At 51.8% G+C, this 25,702-nt stretch overlaps 15 protein-coding genes across 15 annotated transcripts; 7 read left to right on the forward strand and 8 right to left on the reverse strand.

Annotated features, from left to right (window-relative positions):
* Window positions 1–286: 286 nt before the first annotated feature.
* ASPSYDRAFT_117478 (DPY30/SDC1 family protein) lies at window positions 287–597 on the forward strand (the record flags this gene model as incomplete). Its single annotated transcript, XM_040840294.1, has 2 exons — window positions 287–432; window positions 507–597. Coding segments are annotated over 2 exons (237 nt in total), but the record flags the coding sequence as incomplete, so codon positions are not given.
* Window positions 598–648: 51 nt separating this feature from the next.
* Window positions 649–1,987, reverse strand: ASPSYDRAFT_451304 (uncharacterized protein). The gene is made up of 2 exons (XM_040846980.1): window positions 1,362–1,987; window positions 649–1,087 (listed from the first exon to the last, which is right to left on the reverse strand). The coding sequence occupies exons 1-2, from the start codon at window positions 1,757–1,759 to the stop codon at window positions 856–858; spliced, it is 630 nt and encodes a 209-aa protein (XP_040698975.1). The 5' UTR covers window positions 1,760–1,987; the 3' UTR covers window positions 649–855.
* A 271-nt stretch (window positions 1,988–2,258) lies between these two features.
* Window positions 2,259–3,391, reverse strand: ASPSYDRAFT_93182 (RNA recognition motif domain-containing protein; the record flags this gene model as incomplete). Its single annotated transcript, XM_040852793.1, has 4 exons — window positions 2,259–2,692; window positions 2,747–3,093; window positions 3,163–3,268; window positions 3,352–3,391. The coding sequence occupies 4 exons, from the start codon at window positions 3,389–3,391 to the stop codon at window positions 2,259–2,261; spliced, it is 927 nt and encodes a 308-aa protein (XP_040698976.1).
* Window positions 3,392–4,055: 664 nt separating this feature from the next.
* ASPSYDRAFT_93183 (putative PHD finger domain protein) lies at window positions 4,056–7,666 on the reverse strand (the record flags this gene model as incomplete). Its single annotated transcript, XM_040852794.1, has 2 exons — window positions 4,056–5,127; window positions 5,181–7,666. The coding sequence occupies 2 exons, from the start codon at window positions 7,664–7,666 to the stop codon at window positions 4,056–4,058; spliced, it is 3,558 nt and encodes a 1,185-aa protein (XP_040698977.1).
* A 333-nt stretch (window positions 7,667–7,999) lies between these two features.
* ASPSYDRAFT_49346 (uncharacterized protein) lies at window positions 8,000–9,219 on the forward strand. Its single transcript, XM_040847814.1, has 4 exons — window positions 8,000–8,228; window positions 8,290–8,504; window positions 8,651–8,725; window positions 8,793–9,219. The coding sequence occupies exons 1-4, from the start codon at window positions 8,206–8,208 to the stop codon at window positions 8,882–8,884; spliced, it is 405 nt and encodes a 134-aa protein (XP_040698978.1). The 5' UTR covers window positions 8,000–8,205; the 3' UTR covers window positions 8,885–9,219.
* A 107-nt stretch (window positions 9,220–9,326) lies between these two features.
* Window positions 9,327–11,962, reverse strand: ASPSYDRAFT_81344 (glycoside hydrolase family 95 protein; the record flags this gene model as incomplete). The annotated part of the gene is made up of 3 exons (XM_040851084.1): window positions 9,327–11,054; window positions 11,108–11,340; window positions 11,439–11,962. The coding sequence occupies 3 exons, from the start codon at window positions 11,960–11,962 to the stop codon at window positions 9,355–9,357; spliced, it is 2,457 nt and encodes an 818-aa protein (XP_040698979.1). The 3' UTR covers window positions 9,327–9,354.
* A 591-nt stretch (window positions 11,963–12,553) lies between these two features.
* Window positions 12,554–13,881, reverse strand: ASPSYDRAFT_158740 (tyrosinase family protein; the record flags this gene model as incomplete). Its single annotated transcript, XM_040842753.1, has 4 exons — window positions 12,554–12,801; window positions 12,903–13,321; window positions 13,379–13,475; window positions 13,530–13,881. 4 exons carry the CDS (start codon window positions 13,879–13,881, stop codon window positions 12,554–12,556), a joined length of 1,116 nt encoding a protein of 371 aa, XP_040698980.1.
* Window positions 13,882–14,238: 357 nt separating this feature from the next.
* Window positions 14,239–15,474, forward strand: ASPSYDRAFT_49349 (uncharacterized protein). The gene is made up of 4 exons (XM_040847815.1): window positions 14,239–14,570; window positions 14,619–14,851; window positions 14,924–15,025; window positions 15,112–15,474. The coding sequence occupies exons 1-4, from the start codon at window positions 14,357–14,359 to the stop codon at window positions 15,325–15,327; spliced, it is 765 nt and encodes a 254-aa protein (XP_040698981.1). The 5' UTR covers window positions 14,239–14,356; the 3' UTR covers window positions 15,328–15,474.
* On the reverse strand, window positions 15,431–16,343 carry ASPSYDRAFT_93188 (uncharacterized protein; the record flags this gene model as incomplete). The annotated part of the gene is made up of 4 exons (XM_040852795.1): window positions 15,431–15,739; window positions 15,803–15,885; window positions 15,947–16,054; window positions 16,115–16,343. 4 exons carry the CDS (start codon window positions 16,341–16,343, stop codon window positions 15,431–15,433), a joined length of 729 nt encoding a protein of 242 aa, XP_040698982.1.
* Window positions 16,344–16,529: 186 nt separating this feature from the next.
* On the reverse strand, window positions 16,530–16,743 carry ASPSYDRAFT_93189 (uncharacterized protein; the record flags this gene model as incomplete). The annotated part of the gene is made up of 2 exons (XM_040852796.1): window positions 16,530–16,588; window positions 16,653–16,743. 2 exons carry the CDS (start codon window positions 16,741–16,743, stop codon window positions 16,530–16,532), a joined length of 150 nt encoding a protein of 49 aa, XP_040698983.1.
* A 672-nt stretch (window positions 16,744–17,415) lies between these two features.
* On the forward strand, window positions 17,416–18,893 carry ASPSYDRAFT_93190 (uncharacterized protein; the record flags this gene model as incomplete). The annotated part of the gene is made up of 4 exons (XM_040852797.1): window positions 17,416–17,652; window positions 17,717–17,995; window positions 18,066–18,113; window positions 18,171–18,893. 4 exons carry the CDS (start codon window positions 17,416–17,418, stop codon window positions 18,891–18,893), a joined length of 1,287 nt encoding a protein of 428 aa, XP_040698984.1.
* Window positions 18,894–19,014: 121 nt separating this feature from the next.
* On the reverse strand, window positions 19,015–20,046 carry ASPSYDRAFT_159387 (uncharacterized protein; the record flags this gene model as incomplete). Its single annotated transcript, XM_040842819.1, has 1 exon — window positions 19,015–20,046. One exon carries the CDS (start codon window positions 20,044–20,046, stop codon window positions 19,015–19,017), a length of 1,032 nt encoding a protein of 343 aa, XP_040698985.1.
* Window positions 20,047–20,382: 336 nt separating this feature from the next.
* ASPSYDRAFT_93192 (uncharacterized protein) lies at window positions 20,383–21,878 on the forward strand (the record flags this gene model as incomplete). Its single annotated transcript, XM_040852798.1, has 7 exons — window positions 20,383–20,571; window positions 20,621–20,719; window positions 20,776–21,026; window positions 21,092–21,211; window positions 21,261–21,325; window positions 21,383–21,630; window positions 21,717–21,878. The coding sequence occupies 7 exons, from the start codon at window positions 20,383–20,385 to the stop codon at window positions 21,876–21,878; spliced, it is 1,134 nt and encodes a 377-aa protein (XP_040698986.1).
* A 939-nt stretch (window positions 21,879–22,817) lies between these two features.
* Window positions 22,818–23,823, forward strand: ASPSYDRAFT_159631 (alpha/beta fold hydrolase; the record flags this gene model as incomplete). The annotated part of the gene is made up of 3 exons (XM_040842843.1): window positions 22,818–23,180; window positions 23,232–23,585; window positions 23,644–23,823. 3 exons carry the CDS (start codon window positions 22,818–22,820, stop codon window positions 23,821–23,823), a joined length of 897 nt encoding a protein of 298 aa, XP_040698987.1.
* A 238-nt stretch (window positions 23,824–24,061) lies between these two features.
* ASPSYDRAFT_158775 (uncharacterized protein) lies at window positions 24,062–25,419 on the forward strand (the record flags this gene model as incomplete). The annotated part of the gene is made up of 3 exons (XM_040842758.1): window positions 24,062–24,238; window positions 24,266–24,747; window positions 24,810–25,419. 3 exons carry the CDS (start codon window positions 24,062–24,064, stop codon window positions 25,417–25,419), a joined length of 1,269 nt encoding a protein of 422 aa, XP_040698988.1.
* Between the last annotated feature and the right edge of the window lie 283 nt (window positions 25,420–25,702).

A 25,702-nucleotide genomic window follows, 5' to 3' on the forward strand; every position in this document is an offset into this window, starting at 1 on the left:
CCACTCGCACTCACTCGACCTTTCCACTACTCTACAATACATTCTCTTTTTGCTTTCATTCAATACGAAATCAAACTCACTCATAATTATTGTCTAGCCAGCGGCCCAACCCACAACATACCCTCCCAACCCAACCACAAACTCCAATTCCAACTCCAACTCTCCTCCCACCAATCCAGCACAGGCACCACAATCACAACCACCCGACTCTCTCCCTCCAACAATACCACAACCAACAATGACCAATGACCCATCAAACTTGTCTACAGCCGGTACAGCAACCGGAGCAGCAGGTACCCCGACCGCAGACACGATGACATCCGCCACAAATGCGAACCCGGTGCGGCCTGGAGGCGCGCCAGCCCGGGTGTACATGAACGAAAAGATCGTTCCGTACCTGCTCGAAGGGATGAAGAACGTTACGAAGGAGCAGTATGTCATCTATCCCTTTCATTTGACATACTTTACTTTGTTTCCGTTATAATTGCTAACACAGCACTGCTTAGACCCTCGAACCCACTGCGCGTTCTGGGAGAATACCTTATCCAGAAGAGTAACGAGGTTGAAGGTGCGCAATCTGGCAAGGCGCCGGAGTAGATCTCTCTAGGCGGGTTTATAGAGGAGTTGATATGTCAACGTTTCTGTCTCGGGATATGATGCATGAGGATCGGGTTCTCTTCCGACTACTAAAAAGGCAGAAAAATGCTGCTAGACTACGACTTGTTATTGCTCAGGTCGAGAGCAGCGCGGCAACCCCGCCTATCCCACTTATGGAATTCACCTCGCGGCCTCTCTGTGCCTACTCTGGATGGCTGTTTGGCCCGTCTCACTTGTTTCGACGGTGTCTGCGGTACTTCACTGAGAAAGAGCAAGAGTGTAGAAGAGGGTATGAAGGAACTTGGGGTGGATCGATGGCAGCTGGATGCACCCATGCTTGGAACCTCTGCCGGGTTGGAAGTTAAGGAAGAGATTAGTTTCCAAGGTAGATGCAATTGTGCAGACATTTACTACAATTCTGGTTTTATGTCGAAAGAGAATAATACAATGTGCACATTCTAGAGATCCCATGTGCAAGAATTGAGCACCACTTGGCACCAAAGTTAGCAACCCAGAAACCTGGCATAGAAGGCGCAACTAGAGGCGATTACGAATGGACGAAACACCGCCGGTAGCATACTATGCCTGAAGGTTAGTACACCGAAGTACCAATGTGACCAGACTCAGCATGAACACTTCCTCAAAGCCGAGAGCGCTGGACAGACCACGACATATCCAAACCTCATCGCAGAGATGGGACGATGACGAGTACGCTGCCTAGGAGTTTAAGCTATATTAGTGCTCGCCGTTATAACTTACCTTACATCCGCATGGTGAGGGTTGAAAGGGTGATATATGGAATGAACGGGGTGGTAGGTGCTGCAAGAAATGTTGATGCCTCCGGTTTACGTTGCGCCTGTCTGAAAGTCGACATTTTGGGCGAAGCGGCTGGTACTACAGGCACAAACAACGAGCGATATGGCGGACTGGCGGGTGACGGCCGAACTCCATGTCGTATGCTTGTTTGAATTGAGGGCGTATAAAAGGGTGAGGTGGGATGCAAGTGTGGGTGGCCTGAAGACAGTTTAAAGTGTTCCTGGCCGAATACAATCGAGTCGTTACGTAGAAAATGTTGTATAAGACGAAACAAAGCCGAACAGCTGACTAGCGAGATAACGACCAACTTTCCGGTAGAGCTGAAAATGTAGAAGTGCTGAACCATGTGACAATCCGAGGAATTACAACGTTAATAGAAAATCCTGCACTTCCCTGCCGCCATAGATTCCGGTGTATCGAGCGAAATAACATAGAAAACAACAGCCCGTGTTGGATAAGTGTCGATCCTGATTTTCGTGTTCTTGTCCCCTAGGTTCCAACTGTAGGAACGGAAACAACCGAATGGCCGCTAAGCTGATGATGCCTTGAGTTCGCCAAACAGTATATGCGAATTCGAAGACGACTTTTCCGTGGTAAAACAACATAAATGACGCCCAAGCGTTGATCCGCCGAGATTAAGCTCAACGAATCGTGCCATCCGAGGAACGAAAAGAAGATCATGCCGACGAACATGTAAATGGGAGCAAAAGGGGTACAGAATTAAGGACAAGGAGGAAGGGGAAAACGAGAAGATATCAAAAAGAACAACATAAGAAAGGACTTAAATCGTGTGCGATCCTGCCTAGGCGCAAAGGCGTTGGTTGGATATGCTGGTGAACATCGACCTACCTTCCGGCGTACCGATCGTCGCCACCACGGGGTTCATAAGAACGGCCGGCATATGGGTCGCGAGAAGGAGCACCATGGCCATAACTGGGAGGGTTAGCATCACGGTCATAGTAGCCACGGCGTTCGTCACCCCGACGATCATCGCGACGTTCATCACGACCGTACCGATCTTCACGGCCGCCGGAGGCATAGCGATCTCCACCGCGGTATCCACCACCACTGCCGCCAGGGCCGCCTGCGTAGTCGTCACGGTAGTCGCGGCGTCCATAGTCACGGTAATCTCCGCGGCCGCCGTAGTCGCGACGGTCACTGTAGGAGTCGTAGCGGCCGTAGCGGTAGTCATCACCACCACGACGCCAGCTACCACCGTAGCCGCCACGGCGGTCATCGTAGCGGTCGCCACGGCCACCCCGGCGTCCACCACCAAACTCTGATATTGTACATTAGTTGAGGCCGACTGTGACTACTTGGGGAGAAAACTAACCGCGCTTGGGGGGTCCGAAGTATTTGCCAGGAGTAGGGGTTCTAGGGCGGCTACGACGAGCCTTTTCAATGCTTAGAGTGCGGCCTTCGATAACCTCACCTTGCAAACCCTCCTTGGCTGCATCTGCTTGATCAGAAGTCATCATGTTGACGAAGCCAAAGCCGCGGGACTCCTTGGTGTGAGGGTCAACCATGATGGAGCAGTTATCAACGTCGCCATATTTCTCGAAAAGACGCGAGATGTCGGATTCGGTCAGACGCGGGTGGATACCAGTAACGAAAAGGTTTGAACCGGTGTTGGTAGCACCCTCTTCATCGTCAAGTTGCTTGCGGGGGTCAATGGGGCCACTGAATTATCGTTTGTCAGCGCGAGCCAAACAAGACATTAGGGACAAGTCAGATCAAGAGACAACATACCGCTCGTCGAGGCGGCCGTTGGGGGAACGGCTGCGGGCGCGGTCGCGGTCAGCTCGGGGCTCGTCACGGGGAGAGGCGCTGCGGTCGCGAGCGAAACGCGGCTCATCTGAAGGGAAGCAAGCCAGATTAGTTGTTTTTGCCCGTAAGTGATCGAATTTAGCTGCTCTGGGGTAACAGCAGTTTACATACCATCGTAACGGCCATTTTCGTTATCGTATTCGGCAGACATTGTGATGGATATTCAAGAGAAGGATGAGAATAAGCTAATTTGTTGTGGGAGTTAGACTCAGAGATGCACGGAAGGTGCGCGAGTAACACAGAGCGCGGTGGTGTTTGAGTGAAGCGCAGAAAATTCCGCCACAAACACTGGGAGAGAATACCTTGAAAGCGGTGATCCGGGAGACAACTAAAAAAAAGTTGTAATAGTGATTCTGGATCCAGGAGTTGAAAAAGGAAGAACAGGGGAAAAGAAGAAGAGGAAGAGAAAAGGGAAGAGAGATGGAGGAAGGGATAGAGGCGATGAATGATGATGAAAGGAGGATGAATCCAAAGAAGCAGAAGTTTGACACCTCAGGCCGAAGGCGGTGTAGTCAGCAGGTTCCAGAACCACGCGGCTCTTCTATTGGTGTATTTGGTGCCGGAAAAGTAAGGCTGCCAAGTCGGCTACGAGGCGTCAAAGAAATATCAAAAATAGTATACTGGCTTCAACGAAAAAAGATCCATTATTGCATCCCATTCCATGGGTTACCTATCGTCTAAATGGTAAAAGAGCCCTGAAAACAGCGAATATCCCACTGAACGCCACTCCTCCATGATACCTGAAAAATGTCCACTCAAACACGTGAAGAATAAAAAGTTGAAGCCATTAAGAAAGTGCTTGTAGGAAGCAAACATTATTTGAAACCACGCCATTGCCGCCGAGTCCGACGAACTTTCGTCCCTTGCTCGCCAGCTGAGCTGTCTGTGACACCGTTGATGGAGCCACCAGTGCCAGCAGCACCATCTCCGAGCTCATCATCGTCAACAAGATCGTTCAATTCCTCCTCATCCAATTCGCTGAGTTCTTCGCTTAGGCCGCGCATTACCTCACGGCCAGTCCATCGTTCCTCGTGGATTGTGGTACCCACAGGGTCGAACGGCTGCATATACCATTGGATGCCTCCTTGCGCCAAAAAGTGATGCTGATCACCTTGAAGCGGTGGAGGTGACAATGGCACCCGCGGAGCTTCGTTTGCCTGTCCTCGAGTAGGCTGGTTCCTTTCCTCAGTATCACCAGTCGATTCGGGCGCCGCCTCCAGCTGAGTGTCGCTCTTAGGCTGCGCAAGTGTAGCGGTGGCGTCATTCGTAGCCGTGGGCTCACCAGATGCGTTCTCATTAGTTACAACTGCCTCAGCGTGCTGCGATTCAGCCCGTTGAGATTGCAAATTATCTTTGGGAGCGACCGACTCTGCTGTGCTCTCCGGTGCTTTCTCTTGGGATTCCGGCTTGACTGTAGAATCGGGCTCCGCTCCCATTTTATCGGGGCTATCACCAAGCTCAGATTTCTCAGGCTCCGGCTTTTCAAAAGTCTCGTCCCCAGTGCGCTCCGTAGAATCAATTTCCGAGCCTCTTCCGGACAAGACACTATCACCAAGCATGATATCCAAGTCTTTGAGTTCCTGCTCGAAAGGCTGACGATTCAATTCACTTTCTTTACGAATCGCATCCTCCAGCGCCGGTTGGATAGCCTTAATAATTCGCTTTGCCATCTTCCTCTTTTCTCGTTGCTCCAGACTGAGCTCAGGCGCACGCCCACTAATTTGCATCTGAAGTTCAGCGGTATCTCCAGCTGGCTGGACTCCGATCTCTGACGTAAAGACGCTGGCTAGGTGAGCCGAGAAAGATGAAACGGATGTGTAATAACGTTGTTCCAGCTTTTTGCGGATTGCCAAGAGGCCTTGTCTGAAAATTCCCTTGCTGTCCAGTCTAAAATGAGGTTAGCAATGAGTTGAAGTTAAAAGAACGGGGGGTTTGCTTACGCTTGGGCCTTTTCGAAGATTGGCCATAGTAGAGGGAGGATCGGGAAGTAAACGTTATCGACGATGCTTCGAAGCATCTCGGCGTCCTTCAGCTTCTCTCTCTCACGTTTCTTCACCTCGTCGCACAGCATCCTCAGTCGATCCAAGTCGTGATATAATCGATCTCCAAATTCGATACGTCGCTGGAGCCTCTTGTAGCCTGTGGCTCCCATAGCAGTGTAATCTCTCCGAGTCATTTCCATAGAAGAGAAGGTCTCCAACTGTAACTGTAGACGCTTGAGAAGAGCAGCGCCTCGTCTCGCCTCTCGCTTGAGCGTCCAGTATTTGCAGGCATCTTCAGCATACTGCTTTCTTTGCCGAACACCAAAGCGTTGGAGCGAAGCGACAACAGAGTTGAGGAGGACTTGAGGAATGACAGGGGCACCCGACGGTAGTTTCCAGATCGTGCGAGGCGCAGTAGGGCGCTTTCGTTTATTGCCTCCAACGGTAAGAGTTATGCGCGGCGTATGAGTCCGTTGTCCATCTTCGTCTTCCAGAGCACCACCAAGAGCGTGCGCGGGTTCTAATGCAAGAGCCGCGGCCTGGCTGTCTCCCCACCGTCGACCTTGCATTGTATCACGGTAATATTCGATCGCCTCAGCTGTAGCGTCTGCTGTGCCATGCTCACGGGCCCACTCGGGTGGCACATGCTTATCGCAAAAGGCTTTCAGCAGATGTGAGTCCGTGACGGCTAAGTTTCCATGACCGGACTTCATTTTCAGATAGAGCTGAGCTCTCCGCGCACAGGTAACGTGAAAGGCCACGAAACAGTTTTTATTACTGCATTGGATTGACGCTCCCATTCTTTGGCGACAGATATAGCAATTTAGTTTCCAACGGCTCTTCGGTACCTTTTCAACGTCGGTAATAGGTTCCATCAGAGAAGGGTTGCCGATAGAAACTTCCGGGATCCAGATTGCGCAGAGAAGATGAGACCATTTTGAAGTAGTTGTTTGTTTGAATGCCCCCTCGGTATTTGGACAAAAGATGCAGTTTGGTGATCCTCTTCCTATAAGCTGGCATTTACGGCACAACCACTGACCCTCGGGGATAAATGGGACACCGTAACACTCTTGGTGCACTGCGAGATCACAGCCATCGCAGAACACAATCGCATTTGCATTTTCACAATCGCCATCGTCGCAAATAGCGCACTTCGTGTCTTGATCCTCACCAGGCCCCGTAGTTTCGCCGTTAACGGCAGCAGCCGAGCTGGATCGTGGCCGGTGTGTCTGTGGAGGTTTTGGATTTGGTTTGGGGATGCGTTTCTCGAGGCTGTGCCATTCCTTCTCAATCTTTGTCATAGTGATTTCAAAGACGGCCGGTTTGATAGGTTCAAATTGATCCTCTCGCCGCTTTGCATTGTACTCTTCCAGCCACTTCTCGTCCTGCTCGTCCATATCGTATTCGACCCTACCAACGGAGGCATTGACCTCTCCTTCGCCCAAAAGAGGATTACCGATATCAAGATCATCCTCCTGCGCACCCTCAGGCATCCGGATCAGGCGACGGTCGTGACGAAGAAACAGATCGCTTTCCTGGTATCCGACACTGGCCATGGTCCGATCCACGTAATTTTGCTGACCAACTCCGGGCTGATCGTAGAAGGTGAAAGGGTCTTGTAATCGGAAGGAGGGTTTAGGAAGGGTCAACTTTTCGCGCGGGTTCGGACCAGGTGGCGGAACAACTTTGGGTTGGGGAGTGAAAACACCGAGGGACTGCAGGATAGCCTCTGGACGGCGCGGAGGTCGCCCGGGTCTTCGTTTAACTGGCGTTTGGGCGGTGCCATTTGTATGGGCGCGAATCAGCTCGGCAACAGGGTTATTCTCGGTATTCGTCTCAAGGCCGTTCGGAGATAGGATGTTTGCGAGCTGCGCCGATGGCGGCGGGCGATCTACCTCTGCTGCCGGAAACACGGCGAAGGGAGCGTCAATGTCTAAATCAGGGTGGAACTCCTCCCATCCCCGCTCCTCTCGCGGTTTATATCCATCACCCTGTTGTAAAGCAAGCGCAGCAGCTGTGGACGACCCAAAGCGTCCGCGGTTCTGGCTCTTCTCCCTCCTTAGACGTGTAGACGGGGGTGTGGTAGGGGCGTGGATTGGTGGTGGTGGCGGCGGAGGTAACTGAACGGGCTGCACAGGTGATTCTGTCCCTTGTGTTTGTTGACGAGTTCGAGAAATAGAGGACGCTCTCCTTTTCATCGGGCTCAACTTGGGCTGTTTTGGCTTTGGTTTCGGCTTTGGCTTCGGCGGCGTTTCCCTAACCTCAATCTCAATGTATCTTCCACCTCCACCTGGGCCACCGGGAACGTATTTTCGCTTCTTTATGGGGGGACCTTCGACGATAGAAGCTTCTGAATTCCCAGAATCTTGGAGAGGGGCTTTGGAACCGTTTTTCAGCGGGCCCCCGGGGGAAGAGCGGTGTTTGGGGGAGGAATAGGGCGCCATTTTCGTATGAGGTAGGGGGCTTGCGCCGAAGGATAAACGAGGCGAGCAGGCGGCGCGAGCAGGATGGTAGTGTGAGGAATGCTAGGTAGAGTAGTGAACAAGAACGTGTTCGTTGAAGCAGTCGCTGCTTATCTTAGAGCCGCCTTAGTGTGGTGAATAACAACGCAAGACACGACCCAGTTGGCGGCAAAAGTCAAACATGACTGACAAATACAAAGTGAGGGACGGGCGCCAGTCAAGGATGAACTGGGAAGTCACGAAAAGCGACACGCGACGGGCCTTTTTGAAGCTGTCGTTGGATTAGACTTGCGCAGCGTGTAGAGGGAGGCCGTGGGTCAGTCTCGGCTTCAAATCACCTGGCCTGAAGGCCTGAGGCACCAAGGCCGCCATTCCCCGTATTGCGGGCATGGCTGGCAACGCCAAAATAGGCAAAGACGGCAACTGAGCAACTCCATACAATTTGACTGTCGACTCGTCGCATTCCCAGCTGCTCTCCCCGTGCATCGAGCTTAGGTACCCCCGAAGCTTAGTTCTACAACATGAGCGGCGCAGCAGACGACCGGTAGCGCCCCATCCTTGCTTGTCCCTGTCCGTTGTTAATGCGACCACTGACTCAGATCCAGATGGCGCGGAGGCCGTGCGTTCGACCAGAACCGCCAGTCCGGACAGAGACAGTCGAATCCCAGAGCGATGAGCGCACACGGCGGGCCCCGTGGCGGACAGCAGAGCCCGAACACACCGAGTACTAGTTGGGCAGATGAGGTTTCGGGCTTGCAGGAGCAACACGTGCCGGTGGGAGGCTTCAACGCGGCGGAGGCAAAGGCAGCTCTGAGAAGAGGTAAGTTATCGACTTGTCGTGCTTTGAAGCTTGTGCTAATATTAATTTCATTTACTCCAGCCCCAGGAGGTACGAATACCAGCTTTCCCCCGCCTTTCCCCGCGATATTGTGCCCGAACGAGTGACTGATTCATACTACGACTTAGCTCCAAGACCATACTTCTACAAGCCTCAGGGAAAGGACGCGAACAACCGTGCGAGTGGACCCTGGGGATCGAAACGTATGCCTATCCTGTTCCATCGAAGTCGAACGCAATTCCACAGTGACTAACTGGTCGAGATGTACAGCCAACACAATGGCCAACGGAAAGGACTTCTTTCTCGAACTCCGAAAGCAGGTGTCTGCCCTACGTCAGGGAGAAAATGTCCCGGGTGGTTGAAGGACAGAGGACACAAGGGAATAGGGCGGAGGAACCTAGTTGGGGGGGTGAAACCTCTCATAGGGGCAAAGAGTCGTCTCGGTTCTCTCTAGATTCATGTTTTCGACGACTGATGAAAACTTGGTTGTTGAGAAAGAGCTTATCGGTTGCTGGTCGACTGGGTATCATGTCATGGAACATCGCCGACGAAATAAACTTGGCTGCGAAACCGGCTATAGGATATACAGGACTGGCGTTGACTGACTTTATACCTACGGTGGCTCGGTCAGTAGTATAGAGGGTCGAATAGACAATCAAGCGAAATTCGAGACTTGAGTGAGTCCAAGACTCCTTTTACCATGTTGTAATATAGGTCCCAAGACTGCCTCCATCCATGTCTTATCACTTATTAAGGACCCTGTTACTTTCCACTATTCAGGTTGGATTTATACTTTGAAACCACAGCATGTTCCTGATATATTCCGTGCCATCTACTTCGTCAACGTGATAACATACTTCTCCCCGCCTGTCGTCTCCAACGCCTCCTCATACACCTCCCCGTTTACATAAAACTTCTCCCCATCCTGCACTCTTAGTTTCAACACCCCAGCACCAACCGATCCCACAACCGCGCTCTCCAACTTCCCATCCGCCCAGTCAATATCAACCTCAAAGTTCCCCCTCGCTTTCAACCCCTTTACACTCCCCCTCGGAACACTCTCCCCAGGAAGCGCGGGTAAAAGATGCACAACACCAGCATGACTCTGCAGAAACATCTCCGTAATGCCACTCGTGACGCCAAAGTTCCCATCAATCTGGAAAGTCGCACCATCGTCCGTATTCCACAAGTTATTCGTCGGGTACAGGCTAAACCACTTTTCAACCTGCGCCCAGGCGTCCTCGCCCCGATACAGCCGCGCATACTGGTTGATGAACCACGAATTACTCCACCCCGTGCTTCCGGAGCCGTGCTCGAGACGATCGTCCAGGAGGACTTCCGCAGCTGCACTCAGGGTCTCGTTGACCAGCGGCGAGAACTGGTGGCCCGGATGGAGGCCGAATAGTGGAGAGAGGTGGCGGTGTCCCGATCCCTCGGACCCGTCGTAGTCCAGACGCCATTCTTGGATCTGACCTTTGGAGCCTATCCGGGGTGGGTGGATCTGGGCGAGGAAGGATTTTGCTGCTGAGACGGTCTGGTCGTCGTCGTCGTCGTCGTCTTCGATGCCGAGTACCGATGCGGCCTCGAGGAGGTTGTTGAAGACTTCCCAAAGGATTTGGTCATCCATGGGGATAGCAATGTCCATCGCCCCTGAGGATCCGGCGATGCTCCAGTCGTCTGGAATGGTGAAGGTGTTTTCCGGCGAGAGCGAGGGACCCGTGACTCTGTACCCCTCGTGCTCGAAGGTATAGCATTGGTAGAACGTCGCCACGTCGACAAGGTACGGGTATACTGTCTCCCTGAGCAGCTCCTTATTACCAGTAAATCGGTAGTGGTCAATAAGATGCGTCACCAGCCATGCCGCACCCATCGGCCACATGCTAGATGAAGTATAGTTGTCGACGGGGGCTGGATCACCCCATATATCGAGGTTATGGTGGATGACCATGCCGCTGCAGTTATACATGTCCTCGGCAAGTGCCTGGCCTCGCGGTTGCGCGACCTTGAACAGATCAAAGAGCGGCTCTTGCGTCTCGATGAGGTTTGTTTGGCCTGCAGGCCAGTAGTTCATCTCCGTGTTGATGTTGATGGTATACTTCCCGCCCCATGCTGCGGTGGTCTCGTTGTTCCATATTCCCTGCAGGTTTGCGGGGAGGTCGATGTCTTCGGCGGTGTTTCTGGACGAGGCGACGAGCATGTGTCGACCGTAGTTCCATGCTAGGGTTGCGAGTTCGGGGTCGTTGAGCCCTGAGCGTGCGCGAGCGATGCGTTCGTCTGTGGGTAGGGCTCGGATTTCGCTCGACGAGTTTCCGAGGTCGATGGAGGCGCGTTCAAGCAGGGTGGAGGAGTCTTCGAGTGCCTCGTCTTTGATCTTGTCGAAGCCCTTTGTGAGTGCGTTGTCGAGCTTGCGTCTGATCTCAGCGTCGATTTCACCTTGGCTGGGATAGCGGTAGTTGGTTTCGGCGTCGAAAAAGACGTCAATTGTCGTGGCTCCCGTGATGGATAGAGTGCCATTACTGGCAATAAAACGAGCTGGGGACATTAGTCAAGAAGTCTATGTCAACCTCAATGAATGGCGTACATACCCCCATCTGCCACGAAGCTTGCCTGCCCGCTAAACACAATCGGATCTTCGTCGGCTGGCTGTCCACTCGTGCCGTCCAATTTAACCCACGGAGCAGTATCCGACGCAGAAGCCTGCAGAGACGTAATTGATTCCGCGCGAGAAAAGGTAGCATTGAGACTCAAAGCACCCTTTTCACTCGCCGTAAACCGCGCAGCAAGAACCCCAGCTGGATAACTCGCAATATACTCCCGCCTATAGGTGTACCACATCAGCTTCTTTCTCTATCCAAAACCACATCAACTGAAATATAGATGCAATAGAATATATAGAATATCGAAGCAAACACTTACGTATAACCAACCCCACCAACGACATACTCAACCCCAGCATCTCCCCTCTTCGTATCCAACCACCTCCTGTACTCACTTACATCGACATCGCCCTCCTCCCCAGCATGTCCAACCCCAACCTCCAAATTCCCAAAATAGCTATACGCGCGCATACTGTCAATCGGATGCATCATCTCCCGCTGGATAAAGTCCCCTGCAGCGCTGATATTCCCGGCAGGTATCATCTCACGCGCCACGGGCAATGCGGCGAGTGCATTCTCGGGCGTGCGCTCCTGCAGCGGGCCGGACCAGATCGTGTTCTCGTTTATTGTGAGGACCTCATCCTGCACGCCGCCGTAGACTGTGCCTGCTAGTCGACCGTTGCCGATCGGTAGAGCGCCGTTTTCCCAGTCTGTTGCGGGGGCGGGGGCCGTGTACCATAGGTAGCGGCTTGCGTCGAGGGGAGTGGCGGCGGCGGCGGCGGCGGCGGCGATGGTTGGGGATATGGTTAAGAGGGAGAGGGGAAACAGAATGTGGGGTTTCATTGTGAATTAGGTTGTAGTACAAGTCGCCCAGCAGTGTGGGCTGCAGTTGGCCTTGGTATCTGTAGAGCTCAAGTTTGCTATGGCTGGATTGGAGGTGAGGATGGAGAGAATGTCGGTATTTATCATTGCCTTTCCCGGTATAGAGACAGAGTCGGAATGACATCAGCCTATTTACTGACTAGTTTTCTAGGTTTTGGAGTAAAAGGAGACGGGTATTAGGATATTTACCTCAGAATCTTGCATCGCCTTCAGGATGCGGAGAAGTTAGGGCAAGGGCGATTGGTGGATTAAGCCGGGGGACGCAGATCAGGTCTTGGGGACTGGCATGGATAATGCGAGTCATGCTCACTTACACGAAATATTGGATAAGAATATCTGTAGCGGGTAATTAGTTAAGACTGACTTGCTCGCCTAGTGACTTCTGGCCAGGGGAGTTGCGTTTATAGTTAACTAAGGAGGCACGGCCTTTTGTACATGAAGCATTTGCAAAGGAATCAGAGTTCGTTTCCCTCGAGGATAGAACTGGAAAAGGAGCATGATATAGAGTAGCGAAGACAGGGTTAGTTAGGTGTAAACCAGTAAACAATCTCTCTACTCAAGAATACTCCTATCATACTGATAACATAAAACACCACTCTCCGTATCCATAACATCGCCAACAGTAACTCTAGCCAAGCTAGGAAACAAGCCACCAAAGTCCAGCTCATCATTTACATCCGCATCAACAGGTTCATCGTTCCGAGCAGGTCCATTATATTCAATCTTTCGCTCAGACGACATCTGCTGCCAACTCCACCAAAGACGATCGACCTGGCCATGGTGAAGGTAGAAGACTGGATCTATCATTGGCCAGGTATGAATTCAATTAGCCATTTGTCCTACAAAACCACATTTCAAGCTTAAATGAAATGCACAAGGGGTTAGGGGGAGGGAAGTTCACCATTTGGCGCCGTAACAGTCCTAAAGTCCCCCTGGACAACATACGGAATCGTCAAATGCGACATTGTCTCCACGCGAAGCAAGAAGTCAAAGTACGAGGACTCGTTCCGCACAAGTTCCTGAAGCACACTGGGCCTCATGGTTAAGTTGCCTACTCTTTTCACGGTCTCTTCATCGAGGAATCCACGCGAGAGACAGTGAGGCTGGTACTCTCCATCGTAGTATACTGGTGTGAGTCCTGCGAACGGACCATCGACGACGCAGTGGCCGTTAACGCTCGTGCTCGGATTCGGATTCGGACTCGGATTCGGGTTCATGTTGCTTGATGTGCCCTTGTCTCCGTCTGGTCCGAAGCCCTCGTCGGCGCTCCATATAGGGGATTTGAGGAGGTTTTGATAGTCCAGGCTCCAGTCCCAATATCTAGGTGCTTGGTTAGCAGGAACGGTGACGTGCTGGACATCAACAGGAGAGACGCACGGTGTAATCCCATCGTATTGGCAATGCTTTTGCAGCGCTGCCTCGTAGGCATGAATGAAGAATCGATGCCAGGGAAGAAAGGGGGCGGCGTCGTGGGCTGGGCAATATAAATTAGAATACAATAAAAAGTATAGGTATTGAGTAGACATACAGTAATTTCCGACCCGACTATGAATCAGCGAGAACTCATCATGTATTGTGGCATTGGGAAGAGATGACGACGGGACTCTGGTTAAGCAACGAGCAGCTGCTAGATAAGATTGTCTTTCATCATGAGAGAGGGTTCGCCATTCTTGTCGTAGGCGTGGTTGTGTGCATGTACTCCTCGGCTTTGGAGTAAGTAAGACTACCAAAACTAGTATTGAGGATATGAGCAAAAAGCCAGTTAAAGCGTAGGAAGACCTCAAAAGCCTGGAACGCAGGGGTTTCTCGGTAGTTTGCGCGGGGGAGTCCGAGTCTGGAAGCAGGGAGTATTTGGAACTTGCTTTTCTCGTGAGTAACATCGTGGAAGCACCAGCGGAGATCATGGAAATAAAACAGGCCTAGAGCTCTGGCACACTATAATAACATAGCTGGTCGGAATGTTCAGTGCGATAGTTGGACAGGACTCGAGGGGGCTGAGACTATCCGGCTGCATATACTCGGGCCTCAGGTGCAACCTGGTGGGGGGCTGGAAGAGTCTCTGATACGCCATACATTAAATTTGACTTCCTCATTACGGCAGATCTCCGTGGCTCACGCAGAGTAAGACACCTGGTGATCAGCAGAGGGTGACAATGTGTGATCCTTGTGTAAAGGGTCCAGTCGCAAGTCCAGCTTACGTCGCACAAACATTCCTGCTGCCGGGGGCCTTAAAAACAGGAGTACAGAAGATCAAGCTGTATTAGAGAATTTTGTCTTTAATTCAGGATAGCAGTCAAATGTGTCCCAAATCACCAACACTGTCCTTTCTTGACGCCTTCTACCACATCATTACTCATGGAGTCCACTTCTAGACTGCTCTTTGCTGAGGAGCAAAAATCAGAAACATTTCCATTAAAACACCATAATGAATTAGCCAAGAGCAAAAGACCAATCTTGCCATGGCTAGGACTGATACTCATCCTCCTCGCCACAAACATTCTGTCCTATCTTGGTGGATCACGACACTCGCTGCAGGAGTCAACAGCAGAACCAGATAACCCAGCGTATTGTAAGTTCCTTCTCTCAAAAGAAAAATAAATCGAACTCACAAAGCCAGACCTAAATGTAGATACAACATTGAAACCCTTCAACTGGACAACGGAATACAGCTCAGCAGAGAACAAATCTCACACAGAAGAGCTCTGGGACCAGATCCAACCATCTCACGGATTCATAGCCGTCGACAGAGACTGGGCAGAAGATCAAGGATGGCCGGAGAGTATGTATCTTCCCTCGGATAAGACGAAGGGAGTCTATCTGCTGGAAGCATACCATTATCTACACTGTCTGGTAAGTTCACACCACACCTGGTAAACAGGTAATGAATGCTATGGAGCTAGATGTGTATTAATTGGAGAGTAGAAAATACTCCGCAAGACCTTCTGGGAAGCAGTCGACGGAAAGCCCTACACGCATCATACTCCGGGGGCACATATGAATCACTGCTTTGATGCGTTGCGGCAGGCATGTTTTTTCTCTTACTATCCCACTCATACTATATATAAGTTTCTCGCAGTTCATTTTACTGACAAGAAGGCACCACACCACAGTATGTCATTTGCAACGCAGATACCACGCCTTTGTACACGTTTGGCGATTTCACAGCAGGCGATGGACAGGTCCACCAGTGCAAAGACTGGTCCCAGGTACGGGAATACGCAACAAAGAATACAGCCTGCTACAGGGACAGTGTCGATCATATCCCTCTAGGAGAGCATTTCGGGTTCTGCGATGATGGAGGTGATGGGGTTATTGAGCTGGGTTGAATGAATTATCGTAATTGCGCAAGACCTGATACTATGTTATATTTCGTTTCTCCCCTTCACGCTGCTATGTAATATAACGAGAAACATGAATTAAAGAACCAAGTTAATTGCCGTCTTGAACACCATGCTCCAAATGAAACGGAACAAAAGAGCCTTCGATATCAAACGCCCTCCATTTCTCTGCCCAACGTTTAACATCCTCATAATCGCGACACTGCTTGTCAAATCCCCACTTCGGATTCCCATTTACACGTTCGTCTGTGGGCTCGAGACTTGAGTCTGCGGAACAGAGGAAGCTCTGCCGGAGGTAGTCGAAGCAGTGGCCAACGTGTGGGTGGCGTTCGATACCGGTGTCAAAGTCTTCGCCTTGGGTGTCGGGGATGGATGTATAGTAGGCTCGACGGATGAGGTACTGTAAGACAGAAGGTAATTAGAATATGGGTCTTAAACATGATAAAGAGGTAGGTAGATATACCAGACAATGCAGCTGGTGGAAGACGGCTACAACGGATGCATTGTTGGGTGAAAGGTCGGGATGGACGATATAGCCTAGGCCATCTGAACAGCAAAGTTGCGTGTTAGAACAAATATAATACTAATTTAAGCAAGTGAGTGGCACCTGGAATCAAAGCGTCCCAGACAGGCTCAGACCCTCCTTCGGGTGGAGGGGGAGCTTCGAATTCAGGGTAGTGGCGTATGCGCTGCTCAACTCGAGAGGGAAGACAAACTGACAATAATAAATAAATGATCAGATAAATGAGCAGGATTCAAAAAGACACTAGGTTACCTTGAGGGATGGTGCCATCTGAAAAGATGTTTATTGATCCGTTCTCACCACAATGAGCAACTGGTGCTCGATTCCCACCCACAGCCTTGTCAAACACAACGCCCAGGAACAAACCAAGAGAAAAGAGTGCAGTGGCAGCTACAATCTTGTAGATCGTGGATATTCTGTTTTCTGCAGAGGCATCAGGCTCACTGGAGACAGGAAGAGTGGGCAGTCTAGTATATTTCATAATGAAGTGTTGGACTAGCAATGCCGCACAAGATAGGACATAGAAGGGGATTTCCCCTGCTTATAAGCTACTGCATACATGGAGTACGAAAGAACCAATACAATCTAGCCTGAAATGAAATCATGATCACCTAACGTCCCGTACTATAACAACCCAGCCGCATATGCCTTTCCCACAATGCTGGCTTTAGTAGGTGTCGCCGATGGCTTTGAGATCGACGTCTTCAATAGAGTAGACACGATCAGCTGGTATTATCAGCGTATTGTTAGTCAATAGTCAACAGTCCACAGTTATACCGAGTATGCTTACCGCTTGTGCCTTCGGAATCAGGAATAGGGACAGCCATAGCGAGGCCAACTAGGCTGAAAAGGAGGACGTTGAGGAGGCTGGAGGCATGCATTTCTTGTCTTAAGTTCGGCTGTTTTATGTTTTGGAGGTTTAAAGAGTATTCGTGGTTGCCAGAAGGATATAATCGCTTGTTGGGCTGGACAGCTTCATATATCCCAAGCCACCCACCTTTAACCAACGCCAAAGCATACTGTCATTCTGCCATTGCCCCGTTGGCTACACATCGTTGACTTATCCCTTGCATTTCTGCTGATCATATGCATTGGCCACATCCCTTTCTGGGGCCAAAGCCGAAAACCCAGAGTACGGATGTCCTACACAGGAGAGGCTCAGCATCAGCATTCCTGTTTGGTTAGCGGGGATCAAGTCTGCGTCTTTGTGTAACCCTTGCTGCTGCTGCTGTCGAAAGAGACAAAAGAGGCGCCATCCTTGCTATTGTAAGCTGACGATGTGTAACTGGTTCTCCCCCGGCACAGCTGCATTTCCCGCTTACTCCGGTGTAGTACAGCAGGAGTACAGCAGCTGGGGGCCTTGGCCAGCCATGTTACCTCTTCCAGTCCATTCCCTGTAATCTGGGTATCAATGCAGATCGTCGAGCTCAGACTGTGGAAAGAAAAAAATAGACAGTTTTGACTGTAGTTAGTAACCAGTTCAACGGACGTACAAATCTCACGCCCATACTCACCGTTTCGGATTAGCTACAGATCAATATACACTCTCAACCATGGAGCAAGAAGCAGAAGCCGTCAGCCTCGCAAAGACCATCACCCAGTCGACAGAAACTCTCTGCCGTCTTCTCACAGAGCATGGTCTACCAATGCCCTCCCTTGACACCACACCCCAGACCACTAGCCCTTCAGGCAACACCCCCGAAATCGCCACCGCAAAGGCCAAAGCTATAAACGCTTGTATGGAACTGCTCGACCGGTTGCAAGGACCCTTGACATGCATGCTACCTCTTGTTAGTCCCCATCAAGTAACCAACACTACGGAAACCAACTAACCAACTCTGCCTGGGCAAAAAGTACAACGGCAGTGCCCTGCAGACAATATCCCGCTACAAGATCTACACGCACGTCCCAACAACCGGGGCAATCTCCTACGAGGACCTCTCGTCAAAATGCGGCATCCACGTCTTCGAATTAAAACAGGTGATCCGGTTCGCGATAGTCTTCCATCGGCTCTTCACCGAGGAGACGAAGGGCCTTGTCGCGCACTCTGCTGGATCGAGGATTCTGGCCCAGGATGAGATTGTCCAGGCGGGGATTGGCCAGTTCGATGAGTTCTATCCGGCATTTGCGAGGGTCTGTACCTATTTCTATACCTTTCTCCCTTGTTCTGGTGATTCATCACGCTGACTTGACTGGATTCTAGACTGTAGACGCCATAGACCAATACGACGGGCATGAGCCGAACGAGACGGTATGCATACACTATCTTTTTTTTTTTTCTTGGAGACCAATTTTTAATAATAAACAGGGCTTCTCTCTCGCCCACAACACGAATCAAGACCTATTCTCGTATTTGCGCTCCCGCCCCGCCAAAAGCAAGCAGTTCACCCAGGCAATGAAGTTCTACACGGGGCCTATCCCGGCTTACTCTCCTAACTTCCTGATAAAGGGGTATTCATGGGATACACTGCCCGCGGGATCTGTTGTAGTTGACCTCGGTGGTGCAGATGGGCACGTTGGACGGATGATTGCGGTTGCGAACCCGGGGATCCGTGTTATCGTCCAGGATTTGGATAGCGTTGTTGAAGCTGAGGCTGAAGTTGAAGTTGAAGTTGAAGGGGAGGTTGAAGCAGAAGCAAAAGCAAAAGGTAGAGTGCAATTCCTGGCCCACGACTTCTTCACGCCCCAGCCTGTAATCGCAGACGTGTATCTCTTCCGGTGGGTGCTTCATGACTGGTCCGATGAGTACGTGGTCCGGATCCTGAGGCAGCTGGTGCCGGCTCTGAAGAAGGGCGCTAGGGTTGTTGTGAACGAGAGTCTGTGTCCGGAGAGCGGCTCGTTGCCGATTGCGATGGAGAGGTATATCCGGTATATGGATATGATGATGCTTGCCTTTACGAAGTCGAGGTTGAGGGATGAGGAGGAGTGGAGGGGACTGTTTGCGCAGGCGGACGGGAGGTTTGGGGGAGTGAGGTGCTGGACGCCGGAGGGGGCGGCGCTGGCGATTATTGAGGCTACTTGGGAGGGATAGATATTGCTACTTTAAGTTAATTTATTTATTAATTGTATTGAAGTGGAATGAGTCGGTGTATTGCTTTGATGGCTGGCTTATACATTCAATCTGTATAGCAAGGCATAGAATTCTGTTCAGACTACTTCACAGGGACAGACACATCCTTTGCAATCTGCAAGATACTGTCCAGTTCCTCTAGGGGAGTTCGTCCTATGCCACACTCAGTGGACACTCCGAACTCCCTCTGAACAATCTCTTGCGCGGCCTTGATCCTCCGCAGAGTCCCACTCTTGTCATTGGAATGGACAAGGCCCAAGTAAAGCCTGGTATCCTTACTCGCTTCAAGATCTCTCAACGGCTTAAAGTACGCCGCATCGTCCCGGTCTTTAGGCACTGGAACATGCAACCAGCCCACAGTGCGCTTCCCACCAAGACGCTTGAGAATGCCATTTGCAAAGTCCACCAACACGCCCAGATCCTCCGGCTCAATGAAATGTCTATGACCGAGGTCACCATAACACAGATGAAATCCAACCGGTATCTCGCTCGGAATATCGGCACAGATGCGTTCAATACGATCCAGGAGCCCCGCCTTAACCGGCTTGAAATGCGCCTTGAAGAACTCATCCGTCAATCGACCGCGATCATATTCCAAGGCGGTAGTCTCAAAACATAGATCCCATTGAAGGGCGAGATCATGAGCCGGGATTTCCTTGATAATGGCAGCCAACGACTCGAGAATGCGCTGCTCGTAAAACGGTTCCAGCTGGGCGTGGAACTCTGGCTTTGTATGGCCCTGGATACAAGCATACGGCGTTGGAAGCGAGACCTGGAACCGCACTCCCTTGGGGATGATGCCGTCGTCGCGGAGTTTGACGAATTGTTTATACGAGGACAGAGCCTGGGTGTCGTACTGAGTTGGCTCGAGTGAGCTCTGGGTGAAAGTTGCGGAATAGTCTGCTGGCAACTCGGGCCCTCCGACGGTTGGCCGGAGAGCGTCCTTGGGGAAGAAAGGGATCTGCCAGCCGATCCAGTTGGCGCGAGTGCCTGTTTCGCCGTCGGGAATGGAGAACAGGCGACCGGGTAGAGCGGCGGGGATCTTGTGGAAGACCTCGTCGGCGGAGGACAGAGGGATGCTTCCTACGAGGTGGACGCCGGTAGGAGATTCCATGATGAGAAGAAGATGATGAGAAGAGTTTGACGATGAGATGATAATAGCAGGAGAGTTGGAGAGCTTGAGGGAGGTAATAAAGGGCGAAGGGGAGTCTAATAGAGAAGAGAGAAGGAACGAAACAAAGAAGTTGTGTTAGTGTAACACTGCTATCTGGACACCCCCGTCCCTCTTGCAGCGTAAGCTGACTGCATTCTCCCACCACAGAATGCCTGCTGCAACAGCTCAGCATTCTTCTACGACTTGCAGGCTGTCTCCTGACTTCACATGCGAATTACTCCCCCTCTTAACTCGCAATGTCCCGCCAATTATGCATTCTCGCAGTCAAGCCTCGCCATGTCTCTCACCCCAGAGGAGATCGCCTACTACCAGGCAAACGCCAGCGATGACCTGCGGCCAAATCAGATCGCCGCCTGTACGTGCGGGATTGCCTTTGCTGTCAGCGCAGTTGTTGCTCGCATGATTTCGAGGCGTCGGTCGAGAGTCAAGCTTGGCTGGGATGACTATGCTGTTTGCGTGGCGCTGGTAAGCGTCCGGTATCCTGGTGTTTCTCTTGCTATACTGACAGCAGTAGATGGGCCAGCTCACATATGCCTGTCTGATGGCGCTGAATGTTGCCAACGGCGAGGGCCTGCATATAATCTTTGTCAAGGACCAGAGGCTATTTGCCCAGGTATTTCTTAACCTAGTGGTCGAGTGCGAGTGCGATGTTGTCTAACATTATACTAGGTCTACGTCGCCGCAATTATCTGCTACTCCATCACCATCATGTTGACGAAGATATCAGTCCTGTTATTCTACCACCGCATCTTCCCAATCAAGTGGCTTACCGTCGTCTCCTATGCCGTGGGCGTGCTGGTAATCGCCTACAATCTTGCGGTGATATTCGTGGCGGCATTCCAGTGCATCCCTCTGTCTACTCTTTGGACTGGAAAACCAGGCCGGTGTATCAATGCCACGCCCCCTTTCTTTGCTTTGGCGTACGTCGAACACCGCCATGCTTAAAAAGTATGCTGAAGAGCGATCGAAGACTGACATGCTGCAGAATCGTAAATGTAGTCACCGACTTCGCCATCCTAGCCCTACCCATCCAACCGGTCCTAGGGCTGAAAATGCGAACACGCCGCAAGATCCAGGTGCTCAGTATCTTCCTGCTGGGAGGAATGTACGTTGCGCCTTTATATTCTTAGGCTTATATCTGACGATGGTCCTAGCGTGTGCATATTCGGCGTCATCCGATCAGTTGCCCTGTCGACAATGAAAAGCACCGATCTCAGCTGTACGTCGCCATTCTTCAGTCAAGTCAAGTCAAGCCATATATTAACTGAGTGTACAGACAACACAGTCTACTCGGGAATCTGGTCATACACCGAAATATCCGTCGGTATAGTGGCCGCCTGTATGCCAACGCTGCGCCCGCTTTTCAAGAGCAGGAGGGACGAGTCGAAATATGCTGGCGACAGTACCTACGGCTCCAGCAGGCCTTTTGCACGCTGGAAATCCAGTCTGGCGCGGTCTTCTGCATCGAAGGGGACGGATGAGGGTGATATTCCTCTTACTGGAACGGGTCGTTCACACTACATGGTTTAGTAGGTCATTGTGCTGAATTATGCGAGTTCCCGGTAGTATTACTGATAGCATGGAAATCTCTATCACTCTATAAATCGTAGTACGCATCGGACATTAAAGCGGGTCAGGTAGAAGACACCCAGACACCCATAGACCCGGAGACCCGGAGACCTAGACGACAAGCCAGGGGTAACAATTACAAATTCCCACCTCCCGTTCGCCCCAGCCCTATTATCAAGCAGACCGTTATTCCACAGCTTTGAATAACCAGGCACAGGCGACCAGCAAGTTGGTACCCTCAATCCCTCGGCTCGCATGCGGGTCTGGGACCGTCCGAGCTCCACCGCCGCATTTATCTCGGCATTTTCCTGGATTTTCCACGGGAATTTTTCTTCGTCTTCACACTAAACGTTAACAGCTAGCACAATAATTTCTGCACTCTGCAGCCGGGACCGACTAGAGAAGGGATCGGAGCTACTGTATGTACTAAGGAAGTAGGCTCCCGATACATCGGCACTTGGGACAGTCGGTCGACCGGAAGATGCACTAAGATAACCCCTGCATGTTTGTCAGTGACTCCGTGTCTGCAGGCTTTTATCTACATTATACACCATTGCTGTTAGTGGCAGTGGGAATTTGGGACAGGTACAATAAGGTTGATTTGACAGGCTCGACAACCAAGGAATGAGAGACTGAGAGACCCACCGTCTCAGACTCACAGTCGAGCCGAGTTGGACCTCGGGACATGGCCCTAGCCAGTATGTAACTTGTTCCTCGACCCTCTCTAACTCTCCAGACTCCAGAGTTCAAGGCTTCAAGCTCACCGTCTCGCCCAGTCTAGCACTGGCCGGCTTTTTTTGCCGGCCTCGTCCACTGCCCAAATCCGGTAATGCGTATCCGGGGTGGATCGGGGATGGTGGACGGTGGACGGTGGACACTGTGGATCAGAGGCAAACAGGCGAAGGGCCCTGGACAAAGCCCCTCCTGCTCCTTTGGGATGAGGAGAAGCAGTGTGTGGACTGTGGCTTCTCCCGTGGACGTGGACCCGGGATGGCTCGAAATTGCAGTGCCGGATGTACCTGAGTCTAATTATCCTTACCTTATTTATCCTTATTCCCGTCGGCTGTTGTGATTTGTGAATTGATCATCCTATCTTTAGTCTTTACACTGTTACAAGCATCATCATCATCCCCAACAGAATAATGGCCGCCACACAAACAGTCCAAGTCCCCCATCTGGGCGGCACAAAGGCCGGATACGCCTTTGCGCGCGAATACGACGCCTCCAAGCCAACCTGTGTCCTGGTGAACTCGATGTGCATGACATCGTCCCTGTACAAGGCCCAGTTCGAGAACGAGGAGTTGACCGATGCCATGAACCTGCTCGCAATTGAGCCCCTGGGCCATGGTGCGACTAGCTGTCCGTCCGAGCACTTCACCTACTGGGACTCGGCGATCATGGCCATTCAGGTGCTCGATGCGTTCGGGATCAAGAAGGCCTTTGCGCTGGGGACCAGCCAGGGCGGCTGGATAGTGACCCGTATGGCGCTCTTGGCTCCGGAGAGGGTAATTCTCTTAAACCCCCCTGGTAGGAGTGAATGATGTTAATGTATACAGATCCAAGGTCTCCTCCCCCTGGGAACATCCATGGACTACGAGTCGGCAGACTCTCGTTCCAAGGGATGCTGGGACCCAGCTGGTCTGCTGACTCCGTTCTACGAAAAGTGGACGAGCGAGAGCGCGACTCCAGACTTCGTAGTGGACGATGTGTGGTGCGGGATGGTGGGCTCCGTCGGGTTTGGGGCGTTTGCGACCGAGGAGAGCGGCGCGTTCTGGAAGCAGACGCTCCAGGAGGTGTACCGCGGAGATGAGGGGCGCAAGAAGGTTCGGATGGCGCTGAACTGCTTGATTGAGCGAGACGGGCTGCTGTTGAGGCTGCGGGACATCCAGTGCCCCGTCTACTGGCTACAGGTGAGGCCCTAACCCTAGACTGCACAAATCACCTTGCTGCACCAGACTGACCGTTCAGGGCACCGACGACACGCCGTTTGGAACCACCGTTGCAACAGAGCAGATCAACCGTTTCACGCGGTCCAGGGAGGCCAGACTGCAGATGGTTGAGGGGGGCTGCCACTACCTCAACGCCACCCACCCAGAGCCCGTCAATCGTGCCATGCTGGCCATGGTGCAGAAACACGCCAGCCTGTAAAGTGCTAAACCCCACGATGTAGAGTTTGCCTGAGTGGGCCCGAACTGCCAACCGGTGGAGACAGAGGGTCGATTAATTTTGGCATCTCGGGCCGCTTGTACACTGCGGTTGTTATTACGTGTTGACGGCTGCCGGATGCTCTTCCGCTGTGATGTCTGCTAGTTTAAATAATATAACATGTAGCCCTGTGCCGGTTCGTACCTGTTCGTACTCTTCCTCTATTTTTTGTACCCCCAGCATGGCGGAAAACGAGGACAGTCTGCAGCCATGGACGGTGGCCACCGTCAGTGCCGTGACCGTCCTGGCCTTTGTAGCTGTCTGTCTTCGTCTGCTGGCACGGTTCGAGCGCAAGCAGAAGTTGTGGTGGGACGACTGGATGATTATCTGGTCAATGGTAAGCCAAGCACGTACGGCCGTTATGTATACTAGATATTAACCCCAGCAGGGCTGGAACTTTGTCGTCGTCGGCTTCATCTTCGCCATGCACCACAACGGAATGGGACTGCATGCAGATACTCTCCCCCCGAATAACGTCGTCATGATCGCCAAGTTCCTGGTGGTGGCGGAAATCCTATACGCGTTCAACCTGGTCTGGACCAAACTCAGCATTCTCTTCTTCTACTACCGCATCTTCCACCTGCCCTACTTCAAACGCTGGGCCTACGCCATCGCCATCTTCGTCATCGCCTGGGTCATCTGCGTGACCTTCCTCTTCATCTTCATCTGCGTGCCTGTCCAGAAACTATGGTACCCACAGCTCCCAGGCCACTGCATCAACCAGGTCGGGACATGGATCGCAAACGCAATCTCAACCATCGCCTCCGACCTGGCAATCCTCATTCTCCCAATTCCTCAAATCTGGAAACTGCAGCTGCGAGCTGCTGAGAAAATAGCCCTAACCTTCGCCTTTAGTCTTGGGTTCTTGTACGTCACGCATAACCAACTACAACAGTGCCAGCCAGTAAACTGACAAACACTTCCTACAGCGTCGTCTTCGCCTCCGCCTACCGCTTCAGCGTCCTCTTCTCCTACACAGCCCTCGACTCCTCATACACGCTCGCGCCGACAGTCGGGTGGACCGCCATCGAAATGTCCGCCGGAATCGTCTCCGCATGCCTCCCCACCCTCCGGCCCGCATTCGCCTTCTTCTTCCGCGTGCTGGGGCTGAGATCCGTGATGCCCTCGCTGCTACGCACGGGTCCATCATCGCGGACGGCATCTACGTCGAAACTCAACTCGAATACAGCGGGTCATAGCCGGAATGGGATGGGCGCCAGTGGTGGTGGCGGCTCTGCATCCGCGCCGAGTAATATCGACCTGGTGCGTGCGAATCGTCGCTCGTTTTATCATTTGCCGGATGATGAGAGTGATTCGTTGGATTCGCAGACGAGAGTTGATGGTGGGCAGTTCAGGCCGGAGTATGATAGTATGAAGACCATGACGGTTGTGCATGGGCGGGAGAGGAAGGAGATTGAGGAGGATAATGATCGGTGGATGAGAAGTAGAAATGGGAATGGATATGGATATGGACATGGGAATGATGTGCCATTGCAGGGGATTAGGGTTCAGACGGAGTTTACCCAGCGCGAGTCTTGATGTCGACTTGCTATATACTATACTACCTATCTCCTATTGTTCAAATTATAAAAATCATTCAATAGTACTGCTCAACCCGGCGTCGACCTGGAAAATGTGAGGATAGCGCCCACCAGCCGGAGTGAGGTCCTTCAGTATAGCATCGATCTTGTCCAGCTCCTCGTCCGATGCCTCCACGATCTTACTATTGTCCAGCAAACTCCGCCATCCCCGGTCATCCTTATCCTTCTGCTGCATCTCCAGCCTGTCAGCGTCGTGAACAGCTGTCTCTGGTTCTTTCTGG

This window comes from Aspergillus sydowii, assembly GCF_001890705.1.
Source record: "Aspergillus sydowii CBS 593.65 unplaced genomic scaffold ASPSYscaffold_12, whole genome shotgun sequence".
Taxonomy (NCBI): Eukaryota; Fungi; Ascomycota; class Eurotiomycetes; order Eurotiales; family Aspergillaceae; genus Aspergillus; species Aspergillus sydowii.

What these genes read in the sequence shown, in the direction of transcription:
- ASPSYDRAFT_49349 (XM_040847815.1), top strand. Translation starts at nt 14,357, where the DNA reads ATGGAGTCCACTTCTAGACTGCTCTTTGCTGAGGAGCAAAAATCAGAA. An exon ending in ACCAGATAACCCAGCGTATT is followed by an intron (nt 14,571 to 14,618) that starts GTAAGTTCCTTC and finishes TCACAAAGCCAG; the next exon opens with ACCTAAATGTAGATACAACA. An exon ending in GCTTTGATGCGTTGCGGCAG is followed by an intron (nt 15,026 to 15,111) that starts GCATGTTTTTTC and finishes ACCACACCACAG; the next exon opens with TATGTCATTTGCAACGCAGA.
- ASPSYDRAFT_49346 (XM_040847814.1), top strand. Translation starts at nt 8,206, where the DNA reads ATGAGCGGCGCAGCAGACGACCG. An exon ending in AGCGGCGCAGCAGACGACCG is followed by an intron (nt 8,229 to 8,289) that starts GTAGCGCCCCAT and finishes ACTCAGATCCAG; the next exon opens with ATGGCGCGGAGGCCGTGCGT. An exon ending in TGGACCCTGGGGATCGAAAC is followed by an intron (nt 8,726 to 8,792) that starts GTATGCCTATCC and finishes CGAGATGTACAG; the next exon opens with CCAACACAATGGCCAACGGA.
- ASPSYDRAFT_451304 (XM_040846980.1), bottom strand. Translation starts at nt 1,759, where the DNA reads ATGGTTCAGCACTTCTACATTTTCAGCTCTACCGGAAAGTTGGTCGTT. An exon ending in TCAACCCTCACCATGCGGAT is followed by an intron (nt 1,088 to 1,361) that starts GTAAGGTAAGTT and finishes TTTGGTGCCAAG; the next exon opens with TGGTGCTCAATTCTTGCACA.